Source organism: Epinephelus fuscoguttatus, linkage group LG9 (genome assembly GCF_011397635.1).
Source record: "Epinephelus fuscoguttatus linkage group LG9, E.fuscoguttatus.final_Chr_v1".
NCBI classification, from domain to species: Eukaryota; Metazoa; Chordata; class Actinopteri; order Perciformes; family Serranidae; genus Epinephelus; species Epinephelus fuscoguttatus.
Window position 1 is genome coordinate 23,587,005 of NC_064760.1, and position 19,945 is coordinate 23,606,949.

General features: G+C 41.8%; 2 protein-coding genes across 2 annotated transcripts in view; both read left to right on the plus strand.

Annotated features, from left to right (window-relative positions):
• The first annotated feature begins 245 nt into the window (after nucleotides 1–245).
• Nucleotides 246–1,868, plus strand: LOC125894478 (small integral membrane protein 32-like). Its single transcript, XM_049585881.1, has 2 exons — nucleotides 246–949; nucleotides 1,296–1,868. The coding sequence occupies exon 2, from the start codon at nucleotides 1,330–1,332 to the stop codon at nucleotides 1,669–1,671; it is 342 nt and encodes a 113-aa protein (XP_049441838.1). The 5' UTR covers nucleotides 246–949; nucleotides 1,296–1,329; the 3' UTR covers nucleotides 1,672–1,868.
• A 4,669-nt stretch (nucleotides 1,869–6,537) lies between these two features.
• LOC125895028 (protein diaphanous homolog 1) overlaps nucleotides 6,538–19,945 on the plus strand; it is a 55,283-nt gene continuing 41,875 nt past the window's right edge. Inside the window, exon 1 of the mRNA XM_049586798.1 lies at nucleotides 6,538–7,373. Within this exon, the coding sequence (XP_049442755.1) occupies nucleotides 7,275–7,373 (99 nt within the window). The 5' untranslated portion in view covers nucleotides 6,538–7,274. The remainder of the gene's footprint in view (nucleotides 7,374–19,945) is intronic.

The following is a 19,945-nucleotide window of genomic DNA, read 5'->3' on the forward strand; positions in this document are numbered from 1 at the left end:
AGAAATGGCTCTGATTCAACTTTGTCTCATCACTTTGAAAATATTGTGAGGGGTACTGTAGATAGATAGATAGATAGATAGATAGATAGATAGATAGATAGATAGATATGGTGTCTCTCTCTTTACAGTACCACACATCCACATTTCCCTGTCTGGTGACGTGCCTCCAGCGCCCTCCTTCCCCTCTCCTAGTCTGCAATCCTCTTTCTCTCCTCTCTCCCCACTCTCTGTCACACACACAAAACCCAGGGCGAAGATGGGAAGCTGTTCACGACCCGGTGTGCTGCTGTGTTTTGTCCTTCATTAATCTCTCCTTTCGTCTCATTTTTAGCCATACTGGATCGATACTCCCATAAGGGCAGACCTTCGGTAGCTTCTATCTGACACGTATCGACCCTTTACTGGATAAAATAACAAGCGAGGGGCTGGAAAAGCGGGGGATCCGACTTGCCCTTCCTCTGCGCCCCTGTGCGCACAAGCAAAAGCAGATCTTGTTGAAGCCTGCTGCGCAAGCCTGCTCCCCAAGACGCGCAAGAGGACGTGAATGCGCACCGGCGATCGCCGCTGAACTTCGCCACCTCTGACAGACCCTTGAGTCATTTGGATATCGCTACAGTATAGCCCGTCGCAATCTGTGCTTAAACACACGCGTGGCAGGACGATTTTGGATTTAAACGCCAACAAGTGGAATTGGAAATGGGCTCTTTCACCGGGACCCTGATCTGCGCTGACACGTGGATTTGATCAGTTTAATGTTGCGGGAGACGTGGCGTTCATATCCCACTACATATGGTCAGTGGGTGCAGGTTTGAAGCCACCGACCCGCCGCTTCTCCACAGCGCGTCCTCGGCGGGGCTGGAGCGGACAGAGCTGGGGACGCTGAGGAATGCGGAGCCGGGATTTTGTCTTTTCCAGCTCACCTGCGGAACTCTTCGCAGCGCAAACCAAAGTAAGTAATTTCCTCACAAGGTTCTGTGGTCTTTCGAGGAATCTGTACTTAACAGTGATTCCAGCTTACTTTGTATTGTTTTAAATATCACTTATGGCATCACTGTGACTCTATTTGTACATACAGTGCAGATTATATTTGTCACTGGATGTTTATCAGTGACCTTGTCAGACATGTAGGTATTTTGTCTGCAATGGGATGGCTGTTTTTTGTTATCCTAACTATCCTAACAGGCTGTTCCCAAATTTGTCACACATTCTTTGTTGGTACATCAGAGATAGGACAGACTGTACAAACACGGGGTCAGTAGGCTACATAAGATTCTCCTTGTCTTTACATCTTCCAGCCGACCGACGCAGCCGGTGAGCACGCGTGGCGCCATGCTGAGACAGATCCTCCTCAACTCCACCGACACCCCAGACTTCGACCTGGTGCTCATGGCCCAGTCCTCCACGCACGCCCCCTCCTCCCTGAACGCCTCCCACGGCGGTTCGGTGAGCGTGGCCGCTCTCCTGAGACCCACCACGGGGCGAGGGGGAGGAGGGCTCCGGGAGGGCGAGCTCCACAAACCGGACCTGATCACCTACATAGTCATGTGCCTACTGCTCTTCTTATTGGTGCTGCTCATTGTGTTCTTCATCAACTGCCAGCTCCGGAACTCTTTCTTCGCCTCCATGCCATATGACAGGTCGCTGAGAGAGGCCCGGACCTCCTACAAGTAGGCTAGACCCCCAGGAAAAATCTCTGGGACTATGGGTCTTTAGTGAGACTCTTGTGGGGATTTAAAGGGACGGTTCACGCCAAAATAAAAAAGTACGTATTTTTCCTCTCACCTGTAGTGCTATTTATCAGTCTATTCTGTTTTGGTGTGACTTGCCAGTGTTGGAGATATCAGCTCTAGAGATGTCTTCCTCCTCTTGGATATAATAGAACTAGATGACACTCAGCTTGAGGTGCTCAAAGCAACAAAAAAATATACTTGGAAAAACTCAACAGCAATGTCTCTTTACAGAAATCATGACCTGGCTACTCAAGATAATCCACAGACCTTGGTGTGAGCAGTTTCATACAGGAACTATTTTATTTCTAACTGACTACACTTGCCAATTGTATCACTGCGCAGATGGAAGTGTGCATCTACTCATGGACAAGAGGCTTGTGCTTGTGACAGCCTTAGATGTAATCAATAATGGTGTCCTTTTCAGCCTGGCTGTAACATGAGGTAGCTCAGTGGTCCTATGAGCTAACAGTAGCACACTTGATGGTTGACGGGTGTAGTTTGGTAGACAGAAAATAGTACCTACATCAAAAAATGACTACACCTGTCAACCATCAAGTGTGCTACTGCCAGCTCAGCTAGGACCACTGAGCTAGCTAGTGTAACATCTCAGCCAAGGACGCCATTATTGATTACATCTTAGGCTGTCAATAGCACAAGCCTCTTGTCTATGAGTAAATGCACATTTCCATCTGTGCAGTGATACTTTTGGCAGGTGTAGTTAGTTAGAAAGAAAATAGTTCCTGTTTGAAACTGCTCACACCGAGGTCTGTGGATTATCTCAAGTAACCAGGTCCTGATTTTTGGAAAGAGACATTGCTGCTGAGCTTTTCAAATGTATTTTTTAGTGCTTTGAGCACAACAAGCCGAGTGCCATCTATATCCATTATATCCAAGAGAAGGCAGACATCGCCACAACCAATATCTCCAACACTCAACAGCTCACTCTTAAACAATCTAGACTGATAAAAAAGCACTACAGGTAAGAGCAAAAATATGTCTTTTTGATTTGGTGTGAACTGTCCCTTTAAGGACTAACTGGTCACCCCTGAACTGCTGCTGCACGCACTGGACTCACAAAGTTGTTGCCTTGGACACATTGGAAGGCCTAAATAACCTAGAATCCCCACGCCTAACATGAGTAGCCAGGGCCCCGATTAGACCAAATGTTGCCCACACATTTCACTCTAAGGCCCACAGCCCCATCCCCCCAAAATAGCACTTCAGACCATGGGGTACCATTAAGAAGATGAATGGTATGTATGGGCCCACTGCAGGTGGAAAAAAGATAACCGTATAACTCCTGGTCAATTTGGTGACTCATGTATTTTCTGGTAATGAATGAATAAAATGTGAAGCCATCCATCATCCCCTGCAACCCCCATGTGGTCCCTGTGCTGCACTTTGGAAACAAATTGTTCATTCCTTTACAGTATACTCCCGAGCTTGTACTAATTCATCTAGCTGCTTATAAATTTGATCTGGAGCCTGCAGTTTAGGTTCACAAATTCACAGTATTCGACACTGGCCCTGACAAGATTAATCTGTTTTTTTTCTCATGGAAATGTGACTTATGGTAACATAGAAAGAGTCTACAGTAGATTGTATATAAAATATTTTGTATGACTGTAACTTAACTGTTTTGTCTTGTGAACTGATGCAATCAACACAAAATTCCCATCCTTTTGTCCATTGTAAAAATGCTGATTAAATTACAAACCGTAGGCCTATATCGTCACATAAAGATATTCAAATGTACTTTGAAGTGGCAGTCTCTTCGTCTATGCATCTGTTTATGAATGGCTGAAGATGATGCTGCAGCTGCTGGGTGTGAGGGGCCGACTGTTAATCATTTCATACGTCCGTGGAGGTGTTTTCACGAGTGCCATAGGGCTGCTAGCCTTATCGTGCACTTTCACTTTTAATTAACCTCTCCCCCTGCAATTTATAGCGCCAATATCCCGGAGAATGAAGACTTGAGGCTGAAGTTTATGACGAGACCTGCGCGATAAACCACACTATTGTCGGTTTCAGTGCCACCGGTGATGCGCAAATCCTCTCCAATCTTGTTGTTAGAAAACATCTCTCACATACCAAGACAGCTAGATGAGCCTATCTCTGTAATCCCGTGCCCGTGTGTGTGTATGTGTGGTCGTGTGTGCGCACAGGTTTGTGTACGTCACAGAGGTAAGAGAAACACTGCATTCCAAGTGTTGGGCATTATACAAAAACGCAGTAATTATTGCCGTGCGTAATCATAATCTTATTTGAATCTGAGAAGCACTGATATAATGCATTGCAAGCAGGGGGGCAGAAGGCCACCTCTCTGTGGTGCTGAACTTAAAATGACCGACCAAGTAGCCTACATGCTTTTTTTGGGAAGACAATCAGCAAAGAATTGGGTCGATTTAGTCAGCATATTCAGAACAATACGTGCCTTCCTGGGTCAATCATTTGCTGCAGTTGTCTCTAATGTTCCTCCACTCAGTGCAAATTGCATCTGTGAATGCAAAGAAATCATTTTAGAGAACAATATAAAATAGGCTACTGCACCTCAATCGCTTCCAAGAGGCACATTAACTTTGCTGTACATGCTGTGTTAGCACTGGTGACACTGCAGCGCCTGTCACCACTTGGTGGCGCCCCAAGTCCGATTATTTGTTTGCACAATATGTTTACAGTACAAAATGGCCAAGTGCCAAAGCCACACATGTTGAAACTTCACCTATACAACACCTGACTGAAATGAAGCAACATCCCCTGGTATTATTAGATCCATAAGTAGAGAAAGGTTACTAAGGGTGACCTTCATTATAAACTAATAATCTTTGTAACATTCGCGCCAGTGAGATCTTGCTCAGCTACATCAGCTGAATTCCTTTGCAGATAGGTGAGATAAGATTAATTGCCTGTGTGATATTGAGGTGAGGGCAATCTTAGATGTTTGAATAGAGGTTTTCCGGTTAATCTTACATCTGAACTTAAGAGTCAAGGAGACACACATTTGTGTCACTGAGAGAGAGATGACTTTTATAATGTGGTAAGGTTACAGCAGATACACTGGCGAGGGCTGAAGGAGAGATCACACTCCAGGGGTCTTTAACTACAGGCAATACATTCTCTCTTATAGAGATATAGCTCTATGTGACATGAATAAAATAACAGGGAGAAATAGAATATATTCTTCAATTTGCCCGATGAAACCCTGCCTCTCTCAAACTGATTTATTGCAGAACTGTAAAACTACCTGACTATTTCCAGTATGAACTACTGGTTTAAGTTCTGTGGAATGCCAGAGGTTACTGCTGAACTCAAACATCTGTGATTTAAGTTGTTACCTTGATAACTCCACAGTACCCATGAATGGATTATGAGACAATGGGCCCTTGGGCAGAGATATGCACAAGGCCCTATCACCATACAAGCAAGACACACAGACTGTGTGATGGTTTTGCCTCTTGTTTTTTTACTGTTCTTTTATTGTTGTAGTCTTTATGCATAGTTTGTGGTTCTGTGTCTCTTTGTGGTAATTTTGTTTCATTTTTGATTGTTTGTGTCTCTTTGTAGTCATTTTGTGTCTCTGTGTGGTAATTTTGTCTCTTTTGGTAGTGTTGTATTTCTTTGTGAGGCAAAACAAGACAGCTTTATTTTTATAGCATTTTTCATACACAGGGCAATTCAAAGTGCTTCGCAGAACAATGAAATATAAAACATAATAAAGGAAACAGATTTACAGAATAAGATTAAAGAGAAAAGAGAAAATAATTACTAAATTATTTACAGTTAAACAACACAATAACAAAAAGCAGACAAGTGGAGCAAAGATGAAAACATTTTTTTTTAAAATCGAGTTTAAAAATAAGTTTGCAGTCATTACAGGATGGAGTCAGTCTAAAGAAAGGAATGTTTTAGCTTTGACTTAAAAATGGTTATTCCAGGTTTGTGCTGCATGATAACAAAACGTTGCTTCACCATGTTTTGTTCTAACTTTTGGGGCGGTCAGTAGGCCGGCCCTACATGCCCTAAGGGTCCTATAGGTTCATATGTCACAAGCATGTCAAAGATATATTTGGGCGCTGAGCCACATAGTAATTTATACATAAGCAGCAAAAAAATTTTAAAATCAATTCTGAGTGACAGGTAGCCAGTATAAGGATTTTAGAACCAGAGTAATGTTGTCATATCTCCTAGTTTTTGTCAGGACTCTAGCAGCCTCATTCTGAATAAGTTAAAGAGTATGTCTGTAGTAATTTTGTGTGTCTTTGTAGGCATTTTGAGTCTCTTCTTGGTCACTACCTTTTAATTTAAGTGACATTTTGCAGGTGAAGGCCAGTGGAGGCCCTTATGCTTTGGGCCCCTGGATGTGTGCCCAGTAGGCCCATTCAGTAATCCATCCATGGTGGTACCTACCAGTAGCTGTCAAACTTGGAAACAAGCTGTTTTAATATTCTGGTAACTGGCCTGTGCTGCCTGCTGGTGGTGGGTTAATCTACTACATTGCTCATTTGACTTTTGAATTAGGCCTAATCGTGGGTGTGTTTTATTCTTGGATTTTAGATTCTAGATTAAGACGCAGTACATTGTTACATCATTTCCTGTGCAGCTCTAAACATAGGTCATGAATGGTGATGCCATGGAAACACAAATTGGTCAACTTTTACAGCATAACTGAGCAGTTAGGTTATATTTCATTAAAATATATTACACTTATTTGTTTGATCCCTGGTCCCTGAGCTCTGTGCAGTCGTGGAAAAACTGCCAGCTAAATCCTCTCAGGCTCTCAGGTGTAGCTGCAGAGCGCAGGCTCCTCCCCAACCAGCTCTGACCGGACTGTCAGAAGAACAGGAAGACTTTCTTCAGCGCTAGAGACGTTAGTCGCTTCCCCCTGTCATTCAGGGGTTAAAAAGTTAACCAAACTTGTAAGCAGTCATGGAAACTAATTTGGGATACGCGGTCGGGCCAAGTCATCCGTAATACCAACTCGTCGCCCGTGTTGTAGTCGCTTTAACAACTCGTGGAAGTGGGAAGAGCGGAGTTTTTTTCTTTCCTGAGACTTTACCTACTGTAGTCAGACGAGCTAGCCTAGCAAGCTAACGGTTAGCTTAGTTAGTACCGCATACTTTCGAGACTTGAAATACACATTGTTTAAATCTTCGGCTTGTGTTACATGTTAATGCTGGTGGAATAAGTCATCATTTGTGTTTTACAAACGCAACAGGTTGGTTTTGTACTTTTCGACCCGAGGAGTTGGGGCTGTGCTTTGAATTTCCCTCCTTCAGTGATACAGACAGGCGGCTTAGCTAGGGGCTCGTTCGGTGTAACAGTTGGCTCTCTACCAAATCATTAGCACCGTTGTGCTAATTGTTGCTAAGTTAGCCAGGGCACTAGCATAGGCCCAGGGGAATTAACTGTTTGCTTTTTCGCAAAGTCAGGAAACACCGACGGGAGAAACATTTACTTTGTTTTTTCACGTTTGAGTACCGGGAAATTAAAGACACACGGGTTTATTTTGACACCCAATTCAAGGGAACGGATTACGCTATAAATATGGATCCAAACACGGGGAACTCTGCCTCAGCTGCTGGTCCCAAGAAGGACAAGAAATCAAAGAAGAGCATTGAGGATGGAGATGGGAAAAAGAAATTTGTGAGTATCCCACAGGTTGAACTAGATATTTATGATCTTGCCCCTAACTTCACAGATTCCTCTGTTTCAAGTGATGCTACAAAGCAACAAACTCATCCTACCTGTATTTACTGTAATCCAATGTTGTGCAGCTGACAACAGAGCTTGAAATGTTTGGATTTATGATTTAGGTCAAAGTAAGAGTCAACATATGAGGAAGTAGGTGGCTCTCCAACTCTGAAGACTTGTACTGTGCAATAAACCTTAAGTAATGCAGTCCTCACAAATTACAACATGTCAACAAATGACTCACAGGTTTTTTTTATTTTCCAACAACATTTATAAAACTATAAAGACATCTAGTTATACAGTAACACTCACACTTGATTGTAATGTGTACAAAGAAGACTGCCTGTATTTTAAACACTATACTAGAATTGTGTCAAATGAATGACCTAACTTTTTATGGTAAGGTGTGGCATTGGCACGTTGAGTTTTCTCAAGGTGACTTAATTTTGATGACATCATGTGGTGTCTACCTGGCTGTGTCTGCTGCAGCATGTGTGAGTCATTGTGGTGTCTTGATGGGAGCAGAGCCGTAAGAGTCACCAGTAGTTATGCCTGTCATCAGCCAGTACAAACTCTTGCGTAACATAACCCCTTGGCCCTGTCTAGCAGCAGGTGAAAACTGATATTGTACGCACTGACAAACGGTAACCATAGAGGATGCACAGAAGAGAAGACACATCTGGTCACTAAGTAAACACTTTGAATACACACACAAACACACTTATTGTCACAGAGTTTTCAGGTCCTCTACTGGTCCCCTCTTGTTTAACCAGCAAGATGATTTATATTCCACTGAACACAAACTGTTTCTTACAACACACATTTACATACCGAACACTTTGTTCAGGAATTTTGTGAGGAATTCTTTCATGTTGATAGTACCACCAGGGCATGAACCCAGTGGCATGTATGCCAAGTAGTAGCAGTAGGAGGTTGTAGGTGGGTCTTTGTTACCAGCACGGTTTAGATGACAGGACACAGTCAGTGAAGTAGAGTGGTAGTAGCAGTATAAAAGCTGTCCTTGCTGTACTGTAAATGGCTCTTTCAGCCTTTGAAAACACATCCACGAATGTTGTCATTGATTTATTGATACATAATGATTCTGAATATTTGAAACTGTTTTTCTGAACACTCATTTACCGCAGTATCGATACACCAGAACCAGCTAGGTTTTCTTGCTCTCTCTTTGGTAATGTTTATTACAGTAATTCTGCTGTTCTCTGCTACTAACCAAGAAAAGAAAAGCTGTTGCTGTAGTTAGCATTTAATAAAATATTTAAATTTATGCCCTCATTATCAGTTTTCCCAGTGGAATCTAAAACAACATTGGATCGAAGTAAGAAATTTTAGTGAAGTGACAGCAGTAGTAGGTGGTCTTTGTCACTGGCATGATTTTAATGACATGACACAATATGGCTACACAATATATGCAAAAAAAAAAAAAAATCATACTGTGATCATTTTGACAGATATTGTGATTGCGATATCTAATTTTCACAGAAAAAAATGATGATGATGTGATTTTAGCTTTGGTTGCTACCAAACAAGCATTTACCCTTACGTCTGGAATATGAATTGTAGGCCGTGGCATCTCTGCAGCACCACAATGCTTCATTTATAATAGATTTTTGTGACAAATTTTGCCACATCAAAAAATTGCAGCTCCTGTGATTTGGATATTGCACTTGATTGTGATTTCGGTAATGTTTGGAATAAGTGTGAAGCCCTAAGACACAGTCAGCTGTCCATGTTGTATTATAAAGGTATGCTCTTGTTTTTTAGCTTTTGAAAACAGAGATAGAAGTGGATGAAAATGAGGAAAGTATTTGATAAATGGCATATTTTTGCAGTACAGCTATTGCACACAGGTTTAGGTAGGGCTATAAGCAAATATTAGTCACAGACAGAAATCAATTGTGCAATGTCCTTAGATAACACTGCATACACAAGTTTGTGTTGGAGCGTCATTCAACCAGATGGTGTGAGTGCATGCCTGTGTGTGCGGCCAGACTGCCCACCTTAGACAGAGCTGTGCCCTTGACTTCAGTTCACTGCTAACTCTGAAATTCGAACCCATTCTGGCAGGATTTTTATTACACCACAGGCAGGGTTCAGAAAGAGGTTAAGTGGTGTAGAATTATTTGTAATGTACTTGTTCGACAGTGTGACATTGCCTCTCTCAAGTCTCAACTACCTTGTCTGTGGTATTAACGTTTCTTGACTGTGGCATTAAATCATCTATGACTTCATCACTCTGCTTTTGCTTCTTCTCAGACATACCAGTGATAATAACAAGATGAGATATACGACTACGATCTGTGTATTGTCTCCAGCCAGCCTTGTATTCGGTCTACCAAGCCAGAGTCATTCTTGTGTGAAAGTCTCTCAGTTGGGCTGTCTGGGACTGAATGAAGCAGTGTGGGTGGGTTATTCAGTTTAAGTCATCATTTGTTTTTCTAGACATGTTCACTATTTTTGGACGACTGTGAGATGGGATTGTTGATTTTTTTTTTCTACAGTGTATTGTTGGAATAATGCCAAGGACATCAACTAGGTTTTGCATTAAGAACAATGCTATGGTTGTTTGCAGCATGAAAATTTTAGGATAGATGGACATTTTTGTACTTTTGTTTTCAATCACCAAATACATGGCTTTAGGTTCAGCTGCCCAATCACCATTCAGCGCATAAAATGTTGCTTAACCCCAACATCAACCCCTGTAATGTTTACTACAGTTCTACCCCACAAAACCATACTTTATTGATGTAATGCTCCCCTGCAGTGTGTAAGCATGCCTGTAAGCTTGCCCTGAGCACATGTGAGTCCTTGTGTGTGTGTGTGTCCCAATTCACACACTGTTTTTGTTTGTTTGACACATGTAACCTTCACAGGAATGCCTAACAGGATTCGCTGTACTTACAGGTACCCCTGCAACTGAGCATGATCCATGTATTTTGTTTAGAGCCAAAAGCAGGTCATTTTAGCCGTGCTCCCAGAAGCGCTATCTGTGTTCTTCAGGCCCAGAGAGAAAGGATCAGCATCCACGAATGCTGTTGACATAAACAGGCTGGCTCAACCCAGCAGGCAGCCACAGTGTGGATTAGCCAGGGATCACTGCCTTGGACAGTTGTTTGGGATACAAGGTGAGTTGTAGATCACAGATTTAGGCTCTGGGACATCTTGTTGAGCTTGGCAGGTTAGCTTTTTTTTTTTTCCTAGGTGAAAGGTTTGCTGAATTCTCTCAAGCACAAGTCAACTTTTTATAAGGTCCTGATAGTGTTGTCAGAATACTGGGCTTTTAAGCTTTGATACAATACCTTTAAAAATATTCTTATTTTTTTGAAAAATGAATATAACAAAGCTGTAGCATGACATCATTGGCTTTTCTTTTCTTTTATTGGTTTGTAGAGGAGAACAGTACAGTGACTGCAGAAACATTAACAGTAAGAGAGAGCGAGAAACTACAGCTGGTACTGGATTGATGGAAAATGAGTGTTGAAAACCATTTCAAATAATCACAATCAATATGTGATGATACATTGATACTTAGGCGTGTTGTAAACATGTTTCTTTTTGGCCTTTTAGGGCATTTCTCGCAGAGCTTCACTGATACCATGGGTTACACTTTGAGCCAGAATTATAATCAGAGATTTGAAGTTGTGTCAGAGGATGGTTTGCATTACCTAAGATCGCAGTCCAGTTGGAAAAAAATGCTGCCAATTATGACAGTATGTCATTTGTAACTTGTATAACTTAAAGCATTAAAACAAACAAGCATGCAGGGGAACCCACCAGCTCACCTGGCAGAGCGGGCACCCCATGTATCTAGGCTGTGTCCTTGCCCCAGCAGCCATGGGGTCAACTCCCCTCTTTGTGCACGCATTTCACACTAGACTTTCCAGTCTAATAAAAGGCAAAATTGCCAAAAATAATCTTTAGAATACAGACATGCAGATGCAAATTAAACTTTTTCCTGGAACTGGAAGAAAACCAGTTGTAGCTGATGTCAAACAGAAAACCCTGAAGCAAGTTACAAAGCAGCGCATACTTTTCTCTATAGTTGAATATTCACAGAGTTGGAAAATATGCGACTTGCTCATGCATGCGACCTGAACCTACCAGATGGATTACTTCTGTCATGTTAAGTGATTAAAGATTAAATTAAAGTCATCTGACTTTTCTGTGACAGTAATGATGTGTATATTGTGAATGCAGACTTAAATGAATTAAGAATTGCTTTACAATTGGATTGTAGCACCCTGAATCTAAATCAAATTGTCAAGTGCATACCGATTCCTGGATGAGTGTCTTGATATAAAACCTATCACGTTATATTGCGGTATTGATCATTTGCTCCACAGTTCAACTGAAGCAATGCATTTGTGTTGCAGCTTCTGAGGAAAACCACAACACACTCAAGCAATATCAGTCACGACAAGAACAACCAAAAAAACTCAAATTATGAGGCAGTTTTTCTCTCTGTGTTTGTCTGACTTATATGCAGCCTTGTATCTGGGGATGGTGCCCCAAGTCGTTGCCAGTGGGCACGTGTTTAGGTGTTGAGCGCAGGTTAAAGTATTTGTGTTTATCATGATTAATAGCAAGGATAAGTGCTCCTTCCTTCAAGCATAAAATGTCGTGCCTGCATGTGCCTTTGTGCAGCAGTGCACCTACTTCCTGGGGGAACCACCTCAGCAAATGCTTAATTTAAGGCCATGAATTAAGCCAGTCAGGTCACAACTCTTCAGTCACAGTCTGACTCAAGAAGTATGAGTCAAGTAGAGAAGTTAAAAATTTGCTTTGGTGCACAGTTGGTCTCTTTTGCCCTCTTTTCTTCTTATGTGTGTCTGCACTAGTCCTCCAACACACAAACACACCTAAGCACACACAGACACACAGTTTCCTGTTCTCTGCATCTCAGGGGAAGAAGAGCATACTGTGAGCTGAAGAATAGGATGACTGAGTGCCAGCGTGAAACTGGAGTGGTTAATGGACGGCCAGTGGCAGGGGCCTCTTGGCTCAGAGTGAACGGGAGTATTTTAGAGAGCAAGGCTGAGCAAAGGAAAGCAAGTGAGCCCTCAGTGAGCAGGGACAGGGGGAGACGGAGAGGGAGGGGGAGTAAAGAGGGGAGTGTGGCAGTTGCAAAAAAGTGTGAAAGAAACTAGTAAATTGAAATGCAGGTAAGGAGATTAAGGAAGGTAGAAAATGTGCTTGAGTGGTGGTGCAGTCAACGATAGTAGCAAGTTACAGTTGGCGTGATGGGTAAGGAAAGCTAAAATAACTGAATTGAGTCTAAAAACACAGTTTATGTGTGCATTTCTATGGTTGAATCATTCAAGCCTGTTGTCAAAGATAACAATCTTGGTATGACATATCTGATGAGATGTGCATCATGAGTGAAAGTCTGCCATTCTGATTCAACATGGTTTGTATAAACTGCTAAAGAGACACATGCTAGATTAACATGCAGAGACTGTCTTCTTAGATACTTCGGAATTGATTTCTGGTGGCAGTTTTAAATACCCAGCTCACAGCTGTTGTTATTCACTCTCAAGTTAGACTAATATGCTGTTCAGGCATCTCTGAATAGATGGAATAAAGGCACTTGTTGGGATAATCTGCTAAGGATGAGCATAACGATTAACGTGAATAGTAGTCTCTGTTTGCTCTATCTACGCCGTGCTTTACAGATTGAAAAGATACAGCTGTTGGCCCAGCTGAGCACTGAGGTTTGATTGCTCTGAAGCTTGTTCTGACTGGATGTAAGAGTGGAGTTGTGTAATAAAAATGCTGTGCAGGCACACAGAGGAATGCAGAGTCACTGCACTGCTGGGATACCATGCTTAGAATGGAATCTCACTTTCACCTGGGTGGTTGTTTCATTCAGATGTGTTTGTTTTTATTATATCAGCCTTCATAATCGACTTTGTGGTCCTTTGTCTTCTGATTACGATACATCAAGTGCCTGTGGCTATGTTGAGACATCTCTCAGATGGGTAGTCACAAGGTCCATGTAATAGTGGTGGTCCCAGCAAGTTGCTTCAGGTAAGTGTTTCCATGCTCTCAGTGATAAGCCATCCACCACTGCAAGCACAAACTAGGGATTTCCTAGTAACAAGACTGTCACAGAATATCCACTTTAATGGGCCTACTCGGATAGATAGAGTCACATTAACCTTTCTGAGTCACTCTCCATATACATATGCAGTGCCTGAAATTCATTTTTCAAAATAGGGAGTAAATTCCTCCCTTAAATGCTTAACATAGGGAGGCGGTTTATACATTTTTTGAAGGGGATGGGGCACAAGGACCACTTTGTCCTATTTCTCCTCAGATTACATTTCATTGCATTTTGTTGCTTTCCTTGAGATTCTCTGAAGTATATACACTGCTGTAATTTATATTCCCTTTCTTCTCCTCTCTAGTGGCCATCTCTTTGAGCTGCATCAGGGTCTTTAGTCATTCTTTTTGGTGGCTCTCTATTGTCTCTTGTCTCCGTGCTCTATTCTCTCTCTTTCCTTGCTGTATGAGAAATGCTATTTGAGTGGTGACTTAAAGTTGAGGTTTTGTAACATCAGCTGGTAAAAGGCGTAGCATACAGTACATTTTACTAATGGAGTAGCTCTTTTCACCATTGTTAAGTTTGAGTTGCAGATGTATAATGAGCCAGTTAGCTTGAAACTTGTCTTTGGACTGCTGTATTGGCTTAGTAACAATACCGTTAGGCTTACATGTTTGAGCATCCTGAAGATGGCACTGCCATTTGCGCTCATCCTTTGACGTTCCGCCAGTGGTCCATCATGCTTGCATGCCTTCAACTTCACATCGCTGAAACCTGTCAGTATATGCGAGTGAGATATGCTGCTATAGCAGACCCAGAGGCTCAAAGCCTTGTAGAAATAGGATGAGAGAGCGCACTAGGTGTGTTGCCCAGGGGGCGCAAGTCAGTCTGTCTGATGCAGCGTTTCTGGTTTATCAGGTGGAGCCCCTGTAAAATTCCATATTTTGTGATAGAAAACTTAATCCATATTGCTAATTCTCAGCAGCTGTTGTACTTTCTTTAAGCTGTGCTCCTGACAGACTAACTAACTCACTGTCTAAATGAGCAGCCACTCAGTTACTTTTCTGTTTCATGTCATCATGAACAATTCATGAGGGCAGAGTTGGTGTTGCTGTCTAATTAATCCGAACCACTGTAACAGCAGGCTGCTTGCTCAAGGAGGAAACTTTTCTTTTTCCTTTTTTGGCTGCTGTCATACTCTCACTTAATAAGATAACTGATCAGATGATATTTTTGGGCAGCTGTGCACAGTTAAGTCCTACAGTGGCATTGCAAGACATCGATTGGACAGGAATGATGAATGATTGTTGAAGAGAGAGTAAGAGAAGAGTTAGGCCAGTTGACACCTAACTTATACTCCGATGGAAAAACTGTCAATGTTGAAACTCTCCCTTATCAGATGGTGCAACTGACTATTTTTGTGTTACTTTTGGGTTGCTTGTGTATAAAATCATGCCTTGCAGTTTGTCTTTGTGTAGTATGGGGTTGTATTGGGTCATGCATGTGTTGTTAAGTGTGTTACAGGGAGGCTGGAGAGGAAACGGCATTCTGTTTTTCTGCATGTCATTCTTTGTCATGCTCATTTCCCCCTACTCAGCTGAGCTTTCAACAAATGCCTGTGTGCATGTGTTGCCTGGAGCTGAATGTTTACCACTGTCAGTTTCATCTGCTCAGATGTTTGTTGGAGGCCTTCACTAGGTGTAAAGTCCGCTCAGTTAAAAGGATTGAAAGGCTAGTCCAGACAGTGGTGTTTCATTTGCTTTGTTCGCTTTTGGGTCCTTGACTTAAAATTAGCTGCCACCTCTGTGCATTTCTGGCACTTTATGGCAGAGTCAGAGAAATGCGGCTCCCCCTTTCAGCAGGGTTTGTCTGTTCCTCAGTGGGAAGATATAAAAGAAATATGAAGCACCACATTCATTTTATGTTCACACCACTCTGACCTCCTGGGTGTTCACCTATTGTTCACATGCTCATGTTGTCAGCTGTTAAATTTTACTTCTCCTTCTTACTTTTTCTAGTTGCGTTTGTGTACATGTGCACGCGCACGCACACACACACACACACACACACACACACAGATATGTCAGCGCTTCCACCCTATTATTATTTCTCAAATTCTGAGGGCTGTGACAGGAAGTTGTGCAAAAATAACGAACAGTAGGCTTCCGTATTCGTCCCCATTATTGCTTACCCTTATCTTTTTCCTTACCTCCTTTCCATCCATTGTACAATGACGTACCAGTCGTCCACTAAATATGTTTACATACATCCTGTTCTCAGATTGTTTGAGGTCAGGTTGATGTTAAAGTATACAGCAGGGTTGTATCATTGGAGCCTAATAGACAGGGTTGAAACATTCCAGGCTGGAGATGGATATCACATCTGTTCTCTCCTGAATAAATCAGGACATTGTTTCTGTTGTTGACCTTTTAAATGGAGTTTTATGCCTCTGCGCCGATGATAGCTGTAGCTGGAGGCATTATGTTTTCAGGTTGTCCGTCTGTTTGTCTCATTCTCATGAACGTGATATCTCAAGAACGCCTTGAGGGATTTTTTTTTTTAATTGGAAAAGACATCCATTTGAACCCAATGATGAACTGGTTAGATTGTGGTGGTTGTAGGTCAAAGGTCAAGGACACTTTCACCTCATCTGTCTCATTTTTGGGAAGGCAATATCTCAAGAGCACCTTGAGGGATTCCTTTTTCAAGTTTGACACAAATGTTCAGTCAGACTTAACGATGAACTGGTTAGAGTGTGGTAGTCATAAGTCAAAGGTCAAGGTCAATGTGACCTTGCATTTGTCTTATTCTTGTGAATGCAATATCTAACAAACACCTTGAGGAAGCTTCTTTAAATTTGACAAAACATCCACTTAGACTCAACGATGAACTGATTTGATTTTGATGATCAAAGGTGAAGGTCACTGTGACCTTGCATCCGTCTCATTCTTGGGAATGTGCTACCTCACAAACACCTTGAGGAAATTTCTTCAAATTTGACACAAACGTCCACTGATTAGAATTTGGTTGTTGAAGGCCTAGGTCAAGGTCAGTGTTACCTCACAAAATGTGTTTTTAGCCATAACTCCTAATTGACATCACACTGATGTCAATAGGATAAAATGAAGAGATGACGTTTATATCCAAAAGGTCAAAGGTCAACTTCACTGTGACTTCATAATATTCTACATAAGACACTTTTCTGGCCATTACTTAACGTCAGGAACAGAAGCGGTCAGATAATGTATTGGTGATGCTAATCTTGGGTGTCCACCTTGAAACTGTGCTGATTGTATCAATCTTCTGTGTTGCTGAAGGTAAGATGTGTGTGACGCATCCGTGTTTTCACAGGCATGGATGTAAACTCTAAGAAAAACTTGACTCATTTGCAGAGGCATACAACAATGGGACAGTAATTCTAGTTTTACACTTTGAATAACACAAATTTCCTTTACCTCTACTGTAATAGGGTAGTGGCAGAAATCTCAGATGGCACCCTCAGAACTTCAGATGAAACAGGAACCATGGTGGTGGTCGTCTCTGTTTTAGTGTAGTGACCTCAGCACTGAGTTGGACTTCCACTTCCTCTCATGATTATGATGGTCAACAAAACTGTCCATCACAAGTTCACTATTATGTATAAAATATAAAAGCAAAAAACCACACATTTGCGAAACTGGAACAAGGGAAAATTTGGCATTTTTGATTAAAAAAAAGTCACAGACTGGATTGCCTTGGTGGCTGAGTGGTTACAGTGAATACCATGTTGTCACCGGTTCGATTCCAGATGGGGATCTTTATTGTCATGCCCTTCTCTCTCTCCCCTGTTTCCTGTCTGCCTTTTCACTGTCATCTCTCCAGTAAAGACAAAAATGACAAAAAATAATGCAGAAAAGGTAATTGTCTATTCTAAACCCTGCTATATTAACAGATTTGCATGCCACTGACTGGACACACTATAGTTTGATTTCCCCATTTTTTAATGTTGACGCCTGCTGCAGACTTTGCTTTGTGCTTTTTAACTGAAGCATCTCTGATTAGCTTTCTACTGTGCTGCTTGGAAAGACAGAACTGCTGAAACAGCATATGGTTTTTGAGTTCTGGCTTGGTGGCTATGACTTCATCATGGCACCATCATCATAACATAGTGCTTTTTATCATTCTTGTTCTTCATGAGTGAGTCAGGGTGTTTTGCTGATTTCATGTTAAAACCCTCTAAAACGGGGCGTCGGTGGCTTAGTGGTAGAGCAGACGCACCATGTACAAGGCTGTTGCCGCAGCGGCCCGGGTTCGACTCCAGCCTGTGGCCCTTTGCTGCATGTCACTCCCTCTCTCTCTCTCTCTCTCTCTCCCCCCTTCACACTCATCTGTCCTATCAATTAAAGGCTTAAAAATGCCCAAAAAATAGCTTTAACCCCCCCCCCCTCTAAAACATGCAATTTTCTCTGCTACTTTCAAGCATCTTACATTTTGTCTCTAGTTTTATGATTACTAGACCAGTCAGTCAGTCGGTCATCAGTTTACCTGTGTTTCTGTGTGTGTATCAGACTGATGTTTTGTATTCATGCTGTTAAATAAGGCTGACTGAGCTGGCTAAGATATGTTGCTTCTTGAGCTGCCAGTATGCTTCTTCAGAAGTGCTTGTGGGATGGTTGAATAGCTTCGAAAAACCCCTCCCCCAATCCTTTTCCAATGTTGGATTATGGGAGGGCTGCATCCTTTTAACCTTATAAGACTGCCCACTCTATCAAAACATAGTAGCCAAACAGAAGTGAGTAGTTGGCTATTTAGATGAGAAACCCTCTAAATTTTGATTGAGGATTTTTTTCTTTTTCTATCAGGTGTCTCTTGATCATCTCAGTGGCTAGTTTTAACAAAAGTGCATGCATTATTATAAATGTAGAGAGTTCTCAGCTTGTTTCAAACCCACTTTTTCCATAGTGGCACATAGCATTGGCTCCTTTCCCGTGAGATAAATCACAAGGTTGCTGCTTCTACGAAAAGATTATCAGAGAACAAGAAATACTAGTTGGGTTAAGCTAGTTATTACATTCGCAGTGGTCAAGACAACAAATGCATGACAGTGTGATTAATGATAGTGTTTTTACAGTCACACAAATCATGGCTCACCTCAGTGTGTAGGAAGGCAAGCTCATACATAGTGATGCTCTTATTCTGGTAATCTTTCTGCAGTCAGTCGGCCAGTTAGTGACAGAGGGCAGTGTTGTGACAGGAATTTCCCAGTATATATGCACTAGTCCCTTGTCTGTCTGTTTAACAAGACCTTCACCAGTAAGCAGAGAGGTGGATAGACAGACCTGGAGACTAATCTTCACAGATATGAATGCTCTTGACTGTGTTTCCTATGCTGTGTATGGGGGGCTTAGTTAGGATTACAGTGTCAGTCCTCCTCTGTGACTCTCCCCAGTCTACCCTTGACAGATTACAGTTAATCTCAGACTGGTCTGTGTATCTCAACACTATGACTGTAAACAGCATGGGTGTACGTTTCGCAGTCACAACCGAGTGTCTGGAGGGCAGCAGTCTATTTCTGTAGGAGCAGAGCAAGACGTTAACACATTGAAGGCTGTGGGAGAAATTCAGCTGCTGGACACACGTGCACACCCTGCGGTGTCTTGGCGAGGAGTGTAGGAAACTAAGCTTAACCTGAAATCTGTCATTACTTCACATTATAATCACTGTGTGAGCTGATGTATAGCAGAGGCTTTAGTGCTTGTAGTCCAGTAATGAGTAGATGGAACGGTGTCAGACCACAGGCAATAGCAATAATGTTAAATCATTCCCAAGTAAAGCTTAGTAATATTTGAGATTCTCCTTTAATCCAAACTCTGTGGCTTTGTCTCTACACTGTTTTTTTTTAATAGAACTATTTTACAGAAACATTTGCACACATAAGTCCATAACACTGGATGAACAGTCTATTGCCAAAATTGGCTTGTTAAATTGCTGGGGGTATTGTAGTTAGTAAGGATTGGAGATAATGGCTTGGTCAAATTCACTATATTTTAGACAGAATATGGGATTTTTCATGGCTTAACATCAGCTGAACATACCTAACAGGTATGGTTGGGGGTTGCTGGGACATCACTGTCAGAGCAAAATGTGTCACTTATAATGTGTATTGAAGTTTTGAGTTTTTCCAAATCCGTTTACTCATGTACATCTTTTAAAATCTGTTAACAGCTAATGGGAAATATTCAAATTACATAAAAAAGTAGAAAACTGACTAAAGCTAATTTGTGAGTATCTTTGCTGGAAATACCAAAATGTTAAAAGGAAATGATTCAGATAAACCTTTGGTAATTTGAATGAATTTTAAGTCACCATGTGTTTCCTTAACACAAAACACATCCAAAAAAGCAACAGCTGTTGAAGGGATACTTTGCTAAATTTAACCAAGCTTTTTATCGTGTGTAGTATGTGTAAATTAACTATGATAAAC